General features: G+C 36.0%; 1 protein-coding gene across 5 annotated transcripts; it reads right to left on the bottom strand.

The window, feature by feature from the left end:
- Positions 1-1,257: 1,257 nt before the first annotated feature.
- On the bottom strand, positions 1,258-14,903 carry LOC107874878 (protein downstream neighbor of Son). 5 transcript variants are annotated; one of them, XM_016721596.2, is made up of 15 exons: positions 14,759-14,903; positions 13,352-13,497; positions 10,972-11,045; positions 10,761-10,896; positions 9,029-9,117; positions 8,776-8,929; positions 8,487-8,680; positions 7,607-7,815; positions 7,428-7,526; positions 5,940-6,058; positions 4,174-4,275; positions 3,533-3,642; positions 3,325-3,412; positions 2,775-2,971; positions 1,258-1,704 (listed from the first exon to the last, which is right to left on the bottom strand). In XM_016721596.2, the coding sequence occupies exons 2-15, from the start codon at positions 13,469-13,471 to the stop codon at positions 1,488-1,490; spliced, it is 1,908 nt and encodes a 635-aa protein (XP_016577082.1). In that variant the 5' UTR covers positions 13,472-13,497; positions 14,759-14,903; the 3' UTR covers positions 1,258-1,487. The 5 variants fall into 5 exon arrangements, with proteins under 5 accessions (XP_016577082.1, XP_016577087.1, XP_016577075.1 ...); XM_016721601.2 differs by having other exon boundaries at positions 13,352-13,500; positions 14,740-14,897; XM_016721589.2 differs by having other exon boundaries at positions 14,740-14,897.
- Positions 14,904-17,380: the final 2,477 nt, after the last annotated feature.

Below are 17,380 nucleotides of genomic sequence, written 5' to 3'. Positions count from 1 at the left end.
ATTTTCATTACATAACTTTTCAATAATGTAAATACCGAACATCAACTCACAAACAAAAAGTTGAACTACTCCACCAGAAGTTGCAAAGATTCTTCATTGATTATTCTCTATTTTAGTATTCAATAAAGCATGGTACAAAATATTTGGCTCAACTTTCCTCATATTGCTTTTACTACCAATTTGTCTTGTTTTACTTGTTTCATCTTAACAAATTTGGATTCCTATGACTTTGTTTCTATCACCCATTAGACTTTTTCTTTTTTAACTTTATACTAAATAAATAAGATCAATTTTAATTAAGTTGATTAACCGGCTTGGTGATTATACTTATGTTTCATTCTACATAACTAATTGGCCTTTTTTACTTTATTTACATACGCTAATAGCCCGGTCTAATTAGCTTATAAGAAAACTATAAGAGATAATTACAAAGGTCAAAGATGAACTTCTCTGATGTTTTGTTTCACTCGGTGTCGTCACCCGACTAACTCCAAATTTGCCCCCAAAAAGTCCAAAACTGGGATAAAATACTCTCTACCAAAGACAACGATTACGTAAAGTTTTAATTCAAATTCTCTGACTAAAGATGAAAAAACACTTGCATTTACTTCACAAATGAAAAGTGTACCAAATCCTTTAGTTGATTGATAGTTAGCATGAAATTATCCAAGTTTTAATGGGTAAAGCCTACGTACTCTCCGTCATCTTCAATCCCACTCAAGGAATTCTTGTTTATCCCTCAATTAACTAGATACGCACGAAAAAAATGAGATTTATGGAATTATAATCTTGTGCTTATAATCTCACATCCAATATGGGGATAGATGTAGAAAAAATTTGATATAAACCAAACCCATGATACATGTAATCACAAAGAGTTGAAGGTCAATGAAACGAAAATGAGAGAGGAAGAGATGATGAGCTTAGCTTAAAGCACTAATAAGTTCGTTCCATCAACAACATGCCCAATGTATTCTCATAAAGTGGGGTCTGGGAAGGGTAAAGTGTACGCAGTCCATACCACTACCTCCACTACCTCAGATGAAGTAGAGAGGTTGCTTCAAATAGGACCCCGGCTCAAGTGCAATGCAATCCAGTTCAACACCAATCACCAGAATCAACAGAGACAGCTAACAACAACATACCCAATATAGTCAGTCCCACGGTGGGGTTGGTGGGGTTTCGGGAGGCTGTCTCTGATAGATCCTCGGCTCAAAATCAACATAGACAGCTATATAAATTTAATTGACAGCTACACAATTAAAAGTTTCTAATAACATTGATCATCAGAGCTTTGCAAATCATACATTGTATTAGCTGTCGATGCAGCTATACTGCGAGATCAGTTAAAATTAAAGATAAGAGACGAACAGCGTCTGTTAATTTGACAAAAGAAAGTTGATTACCGAACAATTTTTACAGCACGAAAGATGTATTGCAGAGAAAAACAGTTTATAACTTACCCAGAATATGTTGCATATGGGATGTCAAACAGGTGAAAGAAAAGCAGTGTAAGAACCAACATTGTACTTCAACCCCTTCAGAAAACAAGAATGTATCTGGGAATAAAATTTGGTATTTGGGATACCGAAACAGAGGCTACCCTTGTCCATGTCTTCAGTTGCTGAAACTTCTGGATCGGAACATTTCCCAGTAATGTCGAGACTAGTATTTAAGTTAACTGAAGTTGGCTCTGTGATGAAACTGCAGACATAAAATACCAGAGGGGAAAAAGGGAATGCGTAAGTAAACAAATAAATAAAATGAAACAGCGTTAGTATGATATATTAGAAGTTCTGGTTTATCTGGTAGGTTCGATTTTATAGTTCCCTCGGTTGTGATAGTTTTGACCTACGCGTGATAACATTATCATCTATTTGGGGACTCCAATTACTGAAAATATGATTAAATCCTGCTTAGTGCAAGGGGCAAAAAAGAACAAGTTGCTAAAGATTAAACTAGAGATGATAACCATGACTTGTCCATGAAAGCCTTGAGCAAGCATCTTCGTAAGCCATAAATTTTTTAACAAAGTATTCCTGGTGTCTAATCGGCCGTATGTTGATGATTAAATGATCAAATTCTTTCGTATTTCTGACCATCTTGTTTACAGACCAATGTTTATGAAGGCGAGACATCTGAATCCGAAGAAAGCTCAACGATTTAGAGGGTGTTTGGATTGACTTATTTTTAGCTGCTTTTGGATTTTACGCACTTTTAAATTTTTGGAGGTGTTTGGCAAAAACTTTACTTTAAACTTAAAAAGTACAATCGAAAAAAAAAGTTGGTTGCTACCAACTTTTGGCTTTTATCTTATAAGTCACTTAAAAAAAACTAATTGAAACACCCCCTTAACCACCCTGAAGACTATCGGTTTATAAGTTGTGTAGTACATCAACATAGGACACCAACTTATTTTTGGGGCATCAATTACTGGATACCATTTCACTGGGATATCTTAGTCTTGAGTCGGGGTTTATCACCTCACCTCTGAGGTAGTTGTACAGACTGCATAAACTTACCCTCCACGGACCCACTATGTGGGAATATACTGGGTATGTTGTTGTTCTTGTTGTATTCCATTGGGACATCTTATGAACCTATTTTAGGGGCACAATTTTCTAAAAGTATTTCACTTCTCTAGGAACATCTAACAATCCAAAGGAACAACCCCTTTCAACCAGTAAAAGAACATGCTTTAATACAGTACATGCAAAAATATGTTCTTGTGAAAATGAAAGAATCCGGGTGAAGAATGTGTTTAGACAGTATACCTAGCCTCAAAACTTGTGCTGTTAGAGCTGAAAGCATCACATATAGCGGAGGTTACCCATGGGGCAAGGTATCGACCCTTAATTTCAACACTATAGCACATTCCAGAAGATGGTTGTTGATTAGGCTCACAAGCACCATTCGACTCCATTCCTTGAAAAGCTACCTGATCAACTCTTCTGACCTCCTTGCATCTAACCTGCAGAGTAGGTAAAATAATATCTATTTGCATTCCGGATAACACACTTGTAACACTACAACCAGCAAAAGACAGAATATATTGAGAGATTATGCAGGATAAGACATTTATAAAGCAATAATGAGATCAAGATTAAGTGACTAACATACTGAGATATCTTTGTAATGTAAGTCATAACCAAATGCTCATTTAAGGGAGAGCAAGGAACAGCGTTATATTGCGTCCACATGTACGGTCTTTATAACAATCAAGCAAAAGGACAATTGCAAAACATCCCTAGAGGTAATGGCCTGAACCCAACTATCAGATAAGATAAATGAAGAAACAAGATTATGCAAAAGGTATTAACCAACCTCAGGTGCAGTGAGTGCAGCATTCTCAAATGGGACAGGTGAATACAGCACAGGGACATCCACACCAGTTAGAGAAGTTAAGAAATATCTGAGATTTTGGTAAATGCTATTTAGTGCAATGAAGATCATAAGCAATTGAATATCAAAAGTGTGGAATAATATGATGGAATGAAGTCAACTAAACGTCTGTTATCAACTACGAGTTTACCGATAGTTCAATATGAAGTCATATAAAGAATGAACATTCTTATTTCCAGTGAATGCCAACAGGGAATCCGGCCTATTATCCACATCAGACATTGCACTCCGCCGCCTGGTCTGCATAAAACATTAAATTCACCAATTAGAAACAATGAGTATTCTAAACCAAAATATAAATGAAGGTCCCTCTTTTTACAGCTTAAGCTTTTCAATCAGGTTATTCGCGCGTTTCAACATATCAAGCAAGCAAAGGTCCTTAGTTCAGCTTCATCATCACCTACTAGTGAAATATTCCCATGTGCTAGGCCCAAGAAAAAATCACAACAATATGTGGGGTGGGTAATATTGTGAGCAAAGTAAACAAATTGAAGTGTCCTATGTTGCGCGGACTCTTCAGTTTTGATGCTGCACCGGTGTCGGATTCTCCAAAAATACACTACCCTTGGAGAATCCGAGACACATCCGTTGACATTTTTGAAGAGCGAAGTGTCTCGCATCACATAGATAAGCTTTTAAAGGAAGCAGTTTACATATTTAACCAGTCAGTCCAAGAATCTGACATCAACATTGGTATAATACAAAGCTTTGCAGGCAAATTTCACTGCTGGATGTTTTTCCAGGTGAGTCTCAACTACCAAACAATTTTACCTGGCCCAGATTTTGTTTCTCAATCTCTGAAAGCTCAACCAGTTCTTCTGTACTAAGCTCCTCCAACTTTGAGTGGCAAAGCGGCATAGAATAAGAAACATCCTTCCATCCACAAAAGATTTCAATACATAATCAGCTAAACAAGCTATGAATCCAATAGAACACATAATCAGAGTCGAAGAGACGAAGATAAGAAATGAGTTTCATTTTCCTTTATTTTATTGTTTTTTTTATTGATCAGATAAACAAGTTTCATTAATCACAGGGCCAAAATCGGCCATATACAAGAAGTATACCAAAAAGTAAAGAACCTACAACACGACATGTTTCTCTATAAAAGACACCCAATCCTCTATATTTCCTTTATTTTATTGTAAAAGCGTGAAGCTGGTGTTCCAGCACAGCATATTAGTACAGAATCACAAAAACAACATACCCATTACAATCCCACATAGTGGGGTCAGGCAGGGCATGCGCAAACCTTACCCCTACCTTGGGTAAGAGAGGATGTTTCCAATAGTACAGTATTACAAGTGCCTAAAATTGGTGCTGAATCTGAATGAGCTAGGCAGAATAACTGATGACAGTTTGATCATTGATGGTTTTTTTTCTTTCAAGATTATAGCTAGTGAAGGAATAGATTCAAACTGACAGGCCAGTTGCTTCCTGCATATGAAGGATAATGACCAAATCCATCACAACAACAGAATATGCAGCGGCAATGACCCCACAACAAGATTTTCTTATAATAGTAGTTTTGGGCCAGTTTGTGCGCACCTCCTAATTTATTAGTACTGCTATATCTCACAAGTACAGAAACCAGATAATCTGTCTATTGAGGCTTAGGCAAATGGAAACACCCAATGCTTTTCTGCCTCTGCTTGGATTCAGACCCTGATCTCTAATAGTCTAGGGTGCCAACAAGAGCAGAGAACTTAAGCCAGCTTTTATTTCACTTTTATGCTCCTGTTACAAAACAAAGTGAAAATATGAAATGAACCAGATTTTCTTGGAAGTACATCTTGACACTTGAGGATGATTAGAGTTTGATGAACTAAGCCATTGTAGAAGGTACATCTTGTACAGTAAGTGCATCCCAGTTATTCTGGAGAATGAACTTCTAATTTACTTGACATATATGGAACTTCTCTATTCACATAAAAAAAAAATCTAAATTTGTGTGATGTTATCCCTCTGGAAATTTAAGATGTCATTCAAATCCAAACTAGCATTACTTGCATATCACCGCATCATAATAAAATTCTATTCATCAGAAACTTAAATTGCAGAGGTTAGACCTAATGAATAAATGACATTACAGCATCTCCAAGAGCAACTTTTATAATCATAAATAATGGAATTGTATAGGATTGTATAAAGTTTGCGGGTCACCAATTCCCATTGCTGAATGGAGAGAACACACGTCTTTATTTATTTAATCATATTCTCAATACGCCCCCTTACATGCAGACATGATTGAAATTCCATTTTAGCAATTGGTGGAAGTGCGACTCAATCCCAAGACTTCTGTCTGCTTTGCTACCATTTTGAAGTGTGTGACCATACCATCTAAAACCTTAAGTTGTTAGAGAGCAAATTTTTTTATTTACTTAATTATATTCTCGGCAAACCATATTCAATACAACAGCACTGTAAAAGTAGAGACTAAATAGGCCACAAACAAGCAGGATAATACATGAACAATGCTTGACGAAGTTCTTGAAGAAATAAGCAAACTAAGAAGTATCACATATTCAGCATCTTACATGTTCTTTGAGTAATGACCTCAAACCCCGGGTTGACTGAGATATATACGAGTTACAAACACATTTGTTCTCCTCAGAACAAGAACTGGTGAACATGATCACAAACTGAGCAGTGCAAACTGCAAAGTTTAGAACAGAGAGAACATGAATACATAAAATTGGGATCAATATAATGAAGCAGAAAAAAGGCACTCCCTCCATTTCATTTTATATCGGTGTTTGACTATACAAATAATTTAATAAAGAAAAATAATACCAAAAGTACCCTTAGAACTTCTTGTCTTACACATACCATGACATTTCAATGGCTACAAGAACATGCCATTAAGAGCAAAAAGAGAAGTTAAAAGTTTTCCAAATATATAAACGAGCCATCCTTTGACAAACAGACCAATAAGGAAAGAATGTCATATAAAATGGAAACAGAGTTAAAAATCTTAAAACTATAACAAAGCTGCATCCACAAACAATTGCATCAGTGTTCAGTTTAATAAAGTAGTTACAATAGAGTATTAAACTCAGATAGTTTACTCATTTATGCTAGATCATGCATCACCTCATCCAAAGAAATCCAATCTAATTCAAGAGTTGACTTTGTGGGCCTTTTGGGAGCGAAGAAGGATAGTTGAGCAAACAAAATCGAATAATTGGAATGGACTGTCATTAGTATCACCATTCGAGTGTTCCTCAAAGGACACAGGTAATGCAACCTTTTGTACGTGCTCTTAAATTGACCAAGAATAGAGCTCTTAAAGGCAAGTTATGTATAGGAAAGAAAGTTAACTAACATCACAACAACAACGACAACAAGAAGAAGATACCCAGTGTGTTCCCACAAAGTGGGGTCTGGAAAGGGTATACCTCAGAAAAGTTAATTAACATCACAAATACCAAAACCAGTAAATTTAAACAATAATTATTAACACATAAAATGCACATGAAAAAGGACAGAAAAGTAGGTAGTAGAACCATTACTTCCTTCCAAAACAGAATCTGCTGGAATCACTTCGAACAGTTTCTCTATCATTACAAGTAACATAACTAGGCTGAAACAGGTGCATGCATATGTGTAAAACAAACCGCTTGTGGACAACTATCAGAGAGAATCTACTGATAAGATCCAGTTGCTTGATGGGAAATCAAAAACAAACAACAACTACACAGTGTAACTCCACAAGTGGGACCTGGGAGTGGTGTGTATGCATACCTTACCCCTGCCTTGTGAAGCAAGGAGGCTGTTTCCGAAAGACCCTAGACTCTGATGGGATACCAAAAACCAAGTAATAATATCATGAAGAATTCATATCTTGCATTTCTCCCTTTACTAAGTTGCAGATACCAATTTCAAAAAAAAAATAAGAAAAATCCAGATACCCATCTTAAAGCTCTACTACTTTGTAAGTGTGAAGTCACATGAAATGTGAAGAAATAAGAATTGCATGTGAGTTATAATGGAACATTGAGGATGGTCATTAAAATGATTATTACCATAGAAGATGCTGCAAACATTCTTCCGAAGCATGTAATATAAACTTCGAAATGAATCCTGCCATGTTAGCTGCCTTTCACTTAAGAAGTCCAGTTGCCCTAGGATTAAAAGACAGATTTCTACGGTAAGGAGCGAAGACAGCAAGCAAAGGTAGGAATACAGAAGTATCCAGCAATACCTCCCACTGAAGCAGACAAGGTTAAAGCTGATATAACTGAAGGCGGTATAGGAGACTGAGGATACATCCAGGAATGCAATGACACTGGATTAATCGCTTGGGAAACAGAATTCACTTCAGATAAACTGGTCATCTTTTGTCTCTTAAAACATTTAACTGAGGACCTCGCGACCACACTGCTGGTATCACAATTGATCAACCTATGAAACCTAAAGGATCATACAAAATTTAACTAACCTTCAAAAAACAACATTGAGGAACACAATTCAAAGCAATAAGAGCAGAAAAGTACTCACTAGTATAACTAATCCTCAGACGAAAAAGTAGAAGGCAACTCAAGTGTTAGGCTTTGATTTGTTGTTACCTAAGAATCATGGACACAAAAAGTGGCAATGTGCCAATAATGCATGCGTCTAATACAAAACACACCTTAGACAAGGGCCCAAAACATTGGTCAGCCACATTCAGAATTCTCTTCAGTACTTTCATAAACCATTTTTCTTTGAAACACATTTCATGGCCTGGTCAAATGCCACTTGGATTAGTTTAGTTACATGACACCAAGTCTTACTTAAGTAGGTGATACGAGTCAAGTATCAACTCTCATGAAAGAAATTGTATTATCAGACACTTTACTATAAACTTAAACCATTTAGACCAACATCATAAACAAGCTCTATAACTCCAGGGTCAGATAGTGCGAGTATTTAAATTATCTTATGTTATTCGGTAGTGAAAAAACTTCCAGAGAAGCACAAATTCTTATTATGAGTTAACACCAAGAATTGCATATGGACAGTTTTTCCAACAATTAAATGTAGACATGCATGGATATCAAAATGGCTCATTAAATAACAAAATCAATTAACTCATTACTAACCAATTGATGGAAGATGAGGACAAAACTCGTATGTTAGTTTTCATCGTCAAATCCAATGGGGTCATCTTGCATGGGACATGGAATTCTGAGCAAAAAAATTTTGCCCTTCTACCATCATCAGTTTCAGAGGATTCAGAAATTTTAGCAGCAACACCTAGATGCTCATGAGTAGCCAGTCCTCTTAAGGCTTTATCCTACCAATAGAAGTTAAACAGTATATCTCTAAGTTTTATCAAAATTCAAAGTATACAGAGAACTTAAAGAGGATAATGCAGGCAATAGAAATTACCATATCAACAGTAGACAGGCCATGTACATCTTCACTACCCAGTGACAGCTCAGTGACACTGCGGAAGGTATTCTCGCTGCACCTTTCGCTTGTGCCACAAGTTTCGGCTTCACGATTTTTTCCAGTTACAGTTGAAGCAAGAGAGAATTCTGGGCTTTAATGACAATATACCAAAAAACTCATTAAATCAGCAGCAAGAAGATACAATAGCCAATACATTCTACTAAGATTGAATACAATTCTATGTCTTTACCATTTCGATCGCTGTTGATGCTCAGCAGGGAAAGCTGAAGGAACATAACAATTTTTAGTACTACCACTATCCTCTGCAGGAATATTTTCCTGCCAGCAAGAAAAATAAAAATATGTGAACTCATGTAGATATATAATGAGCTCTTAGTGGAGGGGAAAACACGAAAAAACTACTCCCCTTGTTCCAATTTTTGAGGCATTAGTTCTTTATTAGTCCATTCCGAAAAGAATGACATATTTTAATTTTTAGAAGAGAAAACACATAAAAAAGCCCCTAAAGTTTCCCATTAAACTTACTTTAGCAATACAACTTTACGGGCATTTCTTTGTCCCCATATTCAAGTTTGAGTTGAATTTAGTTAACCCCCAAAAGGGTGATGTGGCAAAATAATTATCATCCACTTTCTATAAGTGCATGGAGAGGGGCGAACTGAACATCAGCTCCAAAATGTCAAAACTTTTCCCACGCCGTTTTCTTATTCTCTTTTTCATTCTTTTCTTTGTTTTTCTTTCATCTTTGGTAGAAAACTTGATGTTAAGTTCGCTGACACCATCTCCAGCGACTCGTTTCCGACACCCAAAAAAAAAAAATACCATTAGTTCGAAAGGACATTGGAGAAGGCGACTCATTTTCAGTTAATTTTTTTTCCTTTATCCGTTTTCTTTTCTTCTTTTTTCTTCCTTTCTCATTCTTATTTTTCTATTCATCCACCCAGTTCCGTCAGAACATCAGCTCCAAAATGTCAAACTTTTCCCACGCCATTTTCTTATTCTTTTTTTCATTCTTTTCTTTGTTTTCTTTTCATCTTTGGCAGAAAACTTGAAGTTAAGTTCGCTGACACCATCTCCAGCGACTCGTTTCCGACACCAAAAAAAAAAAAATACCATCAGTTCGAAAGGACATTGGAGAAGAAGGCGACTTCCACTGAAAAATCAAAGAATTTGGCAGCAAAAACAAACCATGGAGTCTCTGCCCAAACTCAACGGAAATCTAATATTTTTATGCATAAAACTCCCAAAACTTCGAGGGGAGGTGGTGTAATGTAGAGATGTTGTTTAGGAAGTTTGATCAAGCGATTTGAGTTCTGAATGGCAGTGAAATTTAATATGTCTAGCGAATTCTGGGGAAGACGATGGGTGTTGGAAAAATATATAGTTATTTAGGGGATTTTAGTAATTAATTAGAGATTCTAGTAATTAATTACAAAAGTAATTAGCGTGAACCTATGATTAATAAAAAAGAACTTTGAATAAAAACAAAAGAATAATGGTAGAATCCTGAGGCTGACAAGGCAGCGCGTGAATAACATCTTCAATAACAAGTTTGTTTGGAACTTTATTTTTAAGAAGGTATTAATTTCACTTCAAACTAGAATAGGGAGTAAAGAAACGACTATAATTTTGCATTGCCAAACTAAGTTTAGTGGAAAAGTTTGGGGGAATTTTATGTATTTTCTCTTTTAGAAACAATTAACTTTACACTCTTCCATTTTACTGTGAGCGAATATTATGCCATGTTTAAAGCCATACGTTTCAAAAGTTTTACCACCACACAAATGTTATGACATGTTTAAAATCAAAAGTTTCAAAAGTCTTTATTTCTTTATTGAACTCTCTGCCGAAAAAAACTATGTCATATAAAGTGGAACCGAAGGAGTATCAGCTAAAGCATTTGCTGAATTACATCGATTCCCAAAACTTATACGCTTCGACAGAAAGTAAAATATACTAACCTTGCCAGTTTCTTTTCTCGAAGCCAAATTCAGCCTTATGCTGCTTTTTCTGGCAGGAAATAGCTCGTCCACACGAGTATCGACATATCTTGGGTTCTTCGATACATCGCATCTCTTGGGCCCTGGAAGAACAGCACTGCTTGCAAACAAGTGGATGGTCTTTGTGAGTTGCACTTAAATGAGTTATAAGACATCTGGGAACAAAATTTACCTCCATGAGCCACCATTTGAAGCTGTTGATTCATCCACTAGTTCCACAATATTCTTTCTCTTCAATTGTTCTCCCTGTCATATTCAGTGTTGTCAAAGACAAAAGTGAAGAAAAGCACCAAGGACTACTAGCTTCAAATAGACAATTTTTGTTTTCTAATTCACATTTCAAGACTAGCTTTCTTTATTCAATTTCTAATATCCTATTCTTAATCATGAAAATATTCACTTGCAATTTCACTTTACAGTTATGTTACTGCCTAGTGCACTCTTCAAGACAAAGCCTACGCACAATGAGGCAGATGCAGTGTCCTGGTGGCTGCAGCAATTTATCATTTAAGAAAAGCCACCAAGGCCCTATATTGCACCTACCTTTAGCATTTAGGCATGGCTCAGGCCTCGGGCAAGTCTTTGATTATAATAGTCATATTCACATCAGTTAAAAGACAACAGGTAGCCACCTTATATACTGTTTGTATAGACAAAACAAAATTATGAAACATGTAACAACTGTGAAAATCACAAACTGATATCACATGACTAACATAAATACTGCATGTGTACACAAGATCGCACAGGAAATGTTAAGATGGGATTAAGATACCTTTTTTTGCAGCTAGAACCACAAATTATTAAGCGAACGTCTAAATCAATTGATAATGCCATGAGAAGAGAAAGTTCATCATGCTCTAATAGTAGAACCATCAAGATGCAACAACAAATGCTCAAACATAACGCGAACTCCGTAAGGTTGTTACTCGACCTCCATTTTACTACATTATAAGCTTAAAATTAGAAGAAAATGGTATTTCATCATTTATCAATTGTTTGAGTGTCCCGCCAAATTAAAGAAAAGTTTAAGCATTTAAGGGGCCATTTATAATTTACTTTTCTCTGATTTGCTAGCTAAACTTTAAAACAGGGGATAAAACAATGTTTGCATTCTCTGGTTGACTTTCTGGAAAGCTACTCAACTCTAACTTCTTCATCCTCCCTCAACTGACACATGTATACTAGCCAAAAGATATTCCCAATTATGTTCCAAGATCATTTTAATTACCACGTCTCTCTTCCTCTTTAGTCTATCCCTCCGTGGCCACACATAAGCATGCACAGATGACTTTCTCGATCAAACTCTGTTACAGTTGCAATAAAGAGTCAAATGGAGGAAGCCTTTTTCTCCATTTTAGCAGCTAGAAATGAATCCATCTTACAGCAACCCCTCAACTCAGAGAGATATGAAAGTTTGCAGGCTTGCTTCTTGAAAGAAAGTATAAACTGCAGAAGTAGCATTCATTAAAGACTTCTCCGAATACCCTTCATGAAGCATCAGGTACTGTCAGTGCTCATAGTTACAATGGGGTGGTGTGCGTTGGCTCTAGCGGAACATGCTCATGGATGCTCATAGTGAGAGAGATTAGGTCTGATAGAAAATTTTGACAAAAGATACTTTTGTTGTCAAAATTTATCTCGAAACTTAACATGTTTAAATTCAATTGTTTTGTAAAAAGAAATTAGTGTCCTATGTAGTAGCATAGCTTTATCATTCTTTCAGGCTTCAGCTGCTTAAAAAGATTCTCCCCGGGGAATTCTACTCATACACATAAACCACTAGAGCAAAATGGGCATTCCTGCTCGAACAACAAGAACAGTTAATAGGACAAGGCCCAATAGCCGAGTTAATTGCCTACAATCAATCATTCCATTCACTTCCAAGAATCCAAGTCAAGTCACTAAAATAATTTTATTATCAGATTATTATGTTATTATAAGCACATGAGAAGGGAAGCCTTGAAACAATGGTAAGAGTCGTCTCTGTGAGACTTATATGTCACGAGTTTGAGCCGTGGAAGAAGTCAGTAATACTTGCATTAGGGCAGGTTGTCTATATAACACCCCTTGAGCGTGACTTTCCACTGAGTCTGCGTGTACAGAGAAATGTTTTGTGCACCTAGCTACCCCTTTTTTTATTCGTCTTACTTTCCTTTTTAGTTTGTTTCATAAGAATGTATCTTTACTTTTTTGGCAACTCTTTAATTTCAACTTTCCACGTGGCATGTACGAGATTAAATGAGATTTCTGTAATTTTACATATCTTTAATTTAAAGCTACAAATCTTTATTTTCTTAAACCTTGTGTTAAGTCAAAACAAGACAACCAAATTCAAACGGAGGGACTATTATGCAAAAGGGTGTTAAAAGATCGGGTTCATTCAATCGGAAGGGACTCATACAACTGCTCTCTTCATCCATAAAATGATCACACTAGCTCCCATCCTTATGTACATCTTACTTTAATTACATAAATAGCAAGAAGCTGATATACTTTCATATAAAAAAACTGAAACTTTCAAGTAAAAGATCAGGAAAAATGGTACTCACACGCAACTCCGATGGAGTTTTTCGTTTCAATGTGGTGGTAGTGACTTTAGAACCACCACCACCACCAAACTTAAGTCCAGTTGATTGATGTACCAAACCCGCAGCAGCAACCTTCACCATCTCCTTCCACTTCAACTAGCAAATACCTTCTTAAAATATCACACATCAACAAAAACATAGTAATAAAAACTAAAAAATCATATACCAATAAAATCTGCAAAACAAAATCTAAATACATAATGCTTATATATCACAATAAACATATTTTACATACTTACAATAGTTACACATTAGATTTAAGGTGCTAAAAACAATAGCGGATTACCTAAATTTTGTTAAAAAACCTAGTAAGTCTAAATGCTCAATTCATCACACATTCTTAAAAAAAAATAGAAATCAGATACCGGTAAAATTTGCAAAACAAAATCTAGAAAATATTGAAACCACATACACAATGCTTATATATGAGCAAGTTCAACTCACCACCAATCAGCAAGTGATAATTTACATATTTTACACATCAGGAAAAAAAAAAAAATTAGAAATACCAATAGAATCTTCAAAAATAAATCTAAAAAGCAATGAAAAGACATACATAATACTTATATATCATAATAAACAGATTTTACATTCTTCTAGCAGCTATATATTGGATTAATTTAGTAAAAACAATAGCGAATTACCTAAATTTTGTTCAAAAACCTAGAAATTGTAACTGTTCGAATCACCAATAGTAAACATAATGCTTACACATCATAATACACATATTCACAGGCACATCACAAATAAAAAACAAAAAAAAAAAAACAGAAATACCAATAGAATCTTCTAAAAGAAATATAAAAGAACAGTGAAACAATATACATAATGCTTCAACATCATAATAAACATATTTTACATACTTATAATAGTTATAAATTGGATTTCAGGTGCTAAAAACAATAGCAGATTACCTAAATTTTGTTTGAAAACCTAGAAATCTGTTTGAATCACCAATTGTAAACATAATGCTTATATATATCAGAACAAACATATTTCAATACTCCTATTAGATATATATTGGATTTTAATACAGTAAAAACAATATCAGATTACCTAAATTTTGATTAAAAAACTAACTGTAAATGTTTGAATCACCAATAGTAAACATAATGCTTATACATATCAGAACAAACATATTTTAATACTTCTAATGGCTATATATTGGATTTTAATTTAATAAAAACAATATCTGATTACCTAAATTTTGATTAAAAACCCTAGAAACTGTAAATGTTTGAATCACCAATAGTAAACATACTGCTTATACATATCATAACAAACATATTTTACATAATTCTAATAGCTATATATTGGATTTTAATTTAGTAAAAACGATAACGGATTACCTAAATTTTGTTCAAATACCTAGAAATGGAACGGTTCGAATCATCAATTGCCGGAAATCGATGGCGGCGGAGGTGGCTGAGCAACAGAGGAGTGAGATTTCCGGCGGGGGAGGGGTGTTTGGGTGGGGGAAGAGTGAAGTGGGAAAATGAAAATGAAAATGGAAAAGGAAAGCGGGGATTTGGGGATTTTAAACGATTTCAAGTTTCCCTCCTAACTGGTCGGGTCGGGTCGGGTCGGGTCGGGTATGGCCCGACTAAATGTCTTTTTTTACCACTTGGGAAAGCCGTTTTGGCCATTGAAAAGCTTTTAGTACTTTTTTTTCGTAAATTATTTCATTTTAGTGAAAACAGTATGTGTTTGGCCGTGAGAATTTTAAATACAACAACAACAACGTGTATTCCTACCTAGTGGGGTCTGGGGGGGTAAGATGTACGCAGTCCATACCTCTACCTCTGAAGAAGTAGAAAGGCTGTTTCCGATAGACCCCCGGCTCAAGACACGAAATACCACACAAACACATAGTAAAGCACAGCACAAGGTTACAAGATTACATAACATAAATACGTCACCCATAAGTAATATAAAACAGAGGAAAGCACACAGATTCATAATAAAACATGGAACACGGACTCCTAACAGGAAAAAAAACCCCACCAAGTAACTCCCTACACTAGCGACTCAAACTGGCCCTAGTCCTCTGCCCCAATTCGCGTCCTCCAGACCTTCCTATCTAGGGTCATGTCCTCGGTGAGCTGTAACTGCTCCATGTCTCGCCTAATCACCTCACCCCAATACTTCTTCGGCCTACCCCTACCCCGCCTAAAACCATCCAACACTAGCCTCTCACACCTACGGACCGGGGCATCCATGCCCCTCCTCTTCACGTGTCCGAACCATCTCAATCGGGCTTCCCGCATCTTGCACTCCACTGGGGTCACACCAACCTTCTCCCGGATGGTCTCATTCCGAACTCTATCCCCTCTAGTCAGCCCACACATCCAGCGCAACATCCGCATTTCTGTCACCCTCATCTTTTGGATGTGGGAGTTCTTAACTGGCCAACACTCCGCTCCATACAACATGGACGGACGGACTACCGCCCTGTAGAATTTGCCTTTAAGCTTAGGCGGCACCTTCTTATCACACAGCACCCCCGACGCGAGCTTCCACTTCATCCATCCCGCCCCAATACGGTGCGAGACATCCTCGTCAATCTCACCGTTACTCTGGATCACGGACCCGAGATACTTGAAACTCTCCCTCTTACCTACCTCCTGTGATTCCAGCTTCACTACTACCTCATTCTCCCGCCTCACATCATTAAACTTGCATTCCACATACTCTGTCTTGCTTCTGCTCACCCTGAACCCTTTAGACTCAAGGGTTTGCCTCCACACCTCTAATTTGTTACTCACACCCCCTCGAGTCTCATCTATCAGAACTACATCGTCTGCAAAAAGCATACACCACGGCAACTCCCCTTGAATACGCCGCGTCAACACATCCATCACCAATGCAAACAAAAAGGGACTAAGAGTAGATCCCTGATGCAACCCTGTCCGGACCGTGAAATACAATTTTAAAATTATATTTGAAAGAGTGATTTATTTTTTTCACTCATATTTCTCTTATAAATTTCAAAAACAACTTTAATTTAAATTCATGGTCAAACACAACTTCAACTCTAACTCCAATTATGATTTCCATGGCCAAATGGGGCCTTAATTTTTGTTAGTACTTGGGACGTAAGTTGCACGAATTCTCCAATAATGTTGATATCGTTTGAGTTGACTTCTCTAAAAATGTACTACTTTCTCTAGTCCAGAATAATTAAATTTTTGGAGTTATATTTCAATGTTCAAAACAAGTGAAATATTTATTTTTCAAGAGACGTAGTAAAAATTTCCTCTTCATTTACACTTGCTAGATTATGAATTTCAAAAGATTTAGTTAACTTTATTTTAATGTGACTGAAATTTCAAGAGTAATTTGATCATATCTTAAAAGAAAAAAAATGAAAAGTAAAGTAAAATTTATGTCCTAGATTCTTTTTCTTAATAGGTGTGCATGGGGGCAAAAATTTACTTATTTTAGACCAGAGGGAGTGCTACTTTTGAAGGATTAAATATGTAACCGATGACATTTTTAAACCGTTCAAAATAACATAATTTGGGACAACAATTTTTAGAAAAATATGCCTAGTGTTTTTCAGAGTGTTGTAATAAATATCATTTCTTATATAGGTTGAATGGCTAAAATTAGCGTTTATAATTGTATGATATTAATTTATTTTTTTAACACTACAACTCTATAATATTTCACCAATTATATCAACTTATTCAAAATTGATTTTTTTGCGGTCGCAAGCACAACTGCACCAAAAAAATCTACAATATTTTTATTTTTCTAGACGGTGTTGAAACACTCGAAGCCTCTCGGATTCCTCTCCAAACCATACTAGCAAGTCTGAATGGTAATTTGATTTGTTGAAAATCTCAAAACATATAATAGGGCATTTAGATCAAAATAAGAGTTTAAGGTGTTACGACACTCATTTCATATTTGCCAATGACATTTCACGTCACATGTTGAATATGTGAGTGCTCACTCTCCTTTATATATATATATATATATATATAT

This window comes from Capsicum annuum, chromosome 1, assembly GCF_002878395.1.
Source record: "Capsicum annuum cultivar UCD-10X-F1 chromosome 1, UCD10Xv1.1, whole genome shotgun sequence".
NCBI lineage: Eukaryota > Viridiplantae > Streptophyta > Magnoliopsida > Solanales > Solanaceae > Capsicum > Capsicum annuum.
Note: the sequence above shows the minus strand (reverse complement) of the source record. Positions and strands in the feature narration are given on the sequence as shown.

What these genes read in the sequence shown, in the direction of transcription:
- LOC107874878 (XM_016721596.2), bottom strand. Translation starts at nt 13,471, where the DNA reads ATGGTGAAGGTTGCTGCTGCGGGTTTGGTACATCAATCAACTGGACTT. An exon ending in CGAGAAAAGAAACTGGCAAG is followed by an intron (nt 9,118 to 10,760) that starts GTTAGTATATTT and finishes TCTTGCTGGCAG; the next exon opens with GAAAATATTCCTGCAGAGGA. An exon ending in AGAAACAAAATCTGGGCCAG is followed by an intron (nt 3,643 to 4,173) that starts GTAAAATTGTTT and finishes TGTTTTATGCAG; the next exon opens with ACCAGGCGGCGGAGTGCAAT.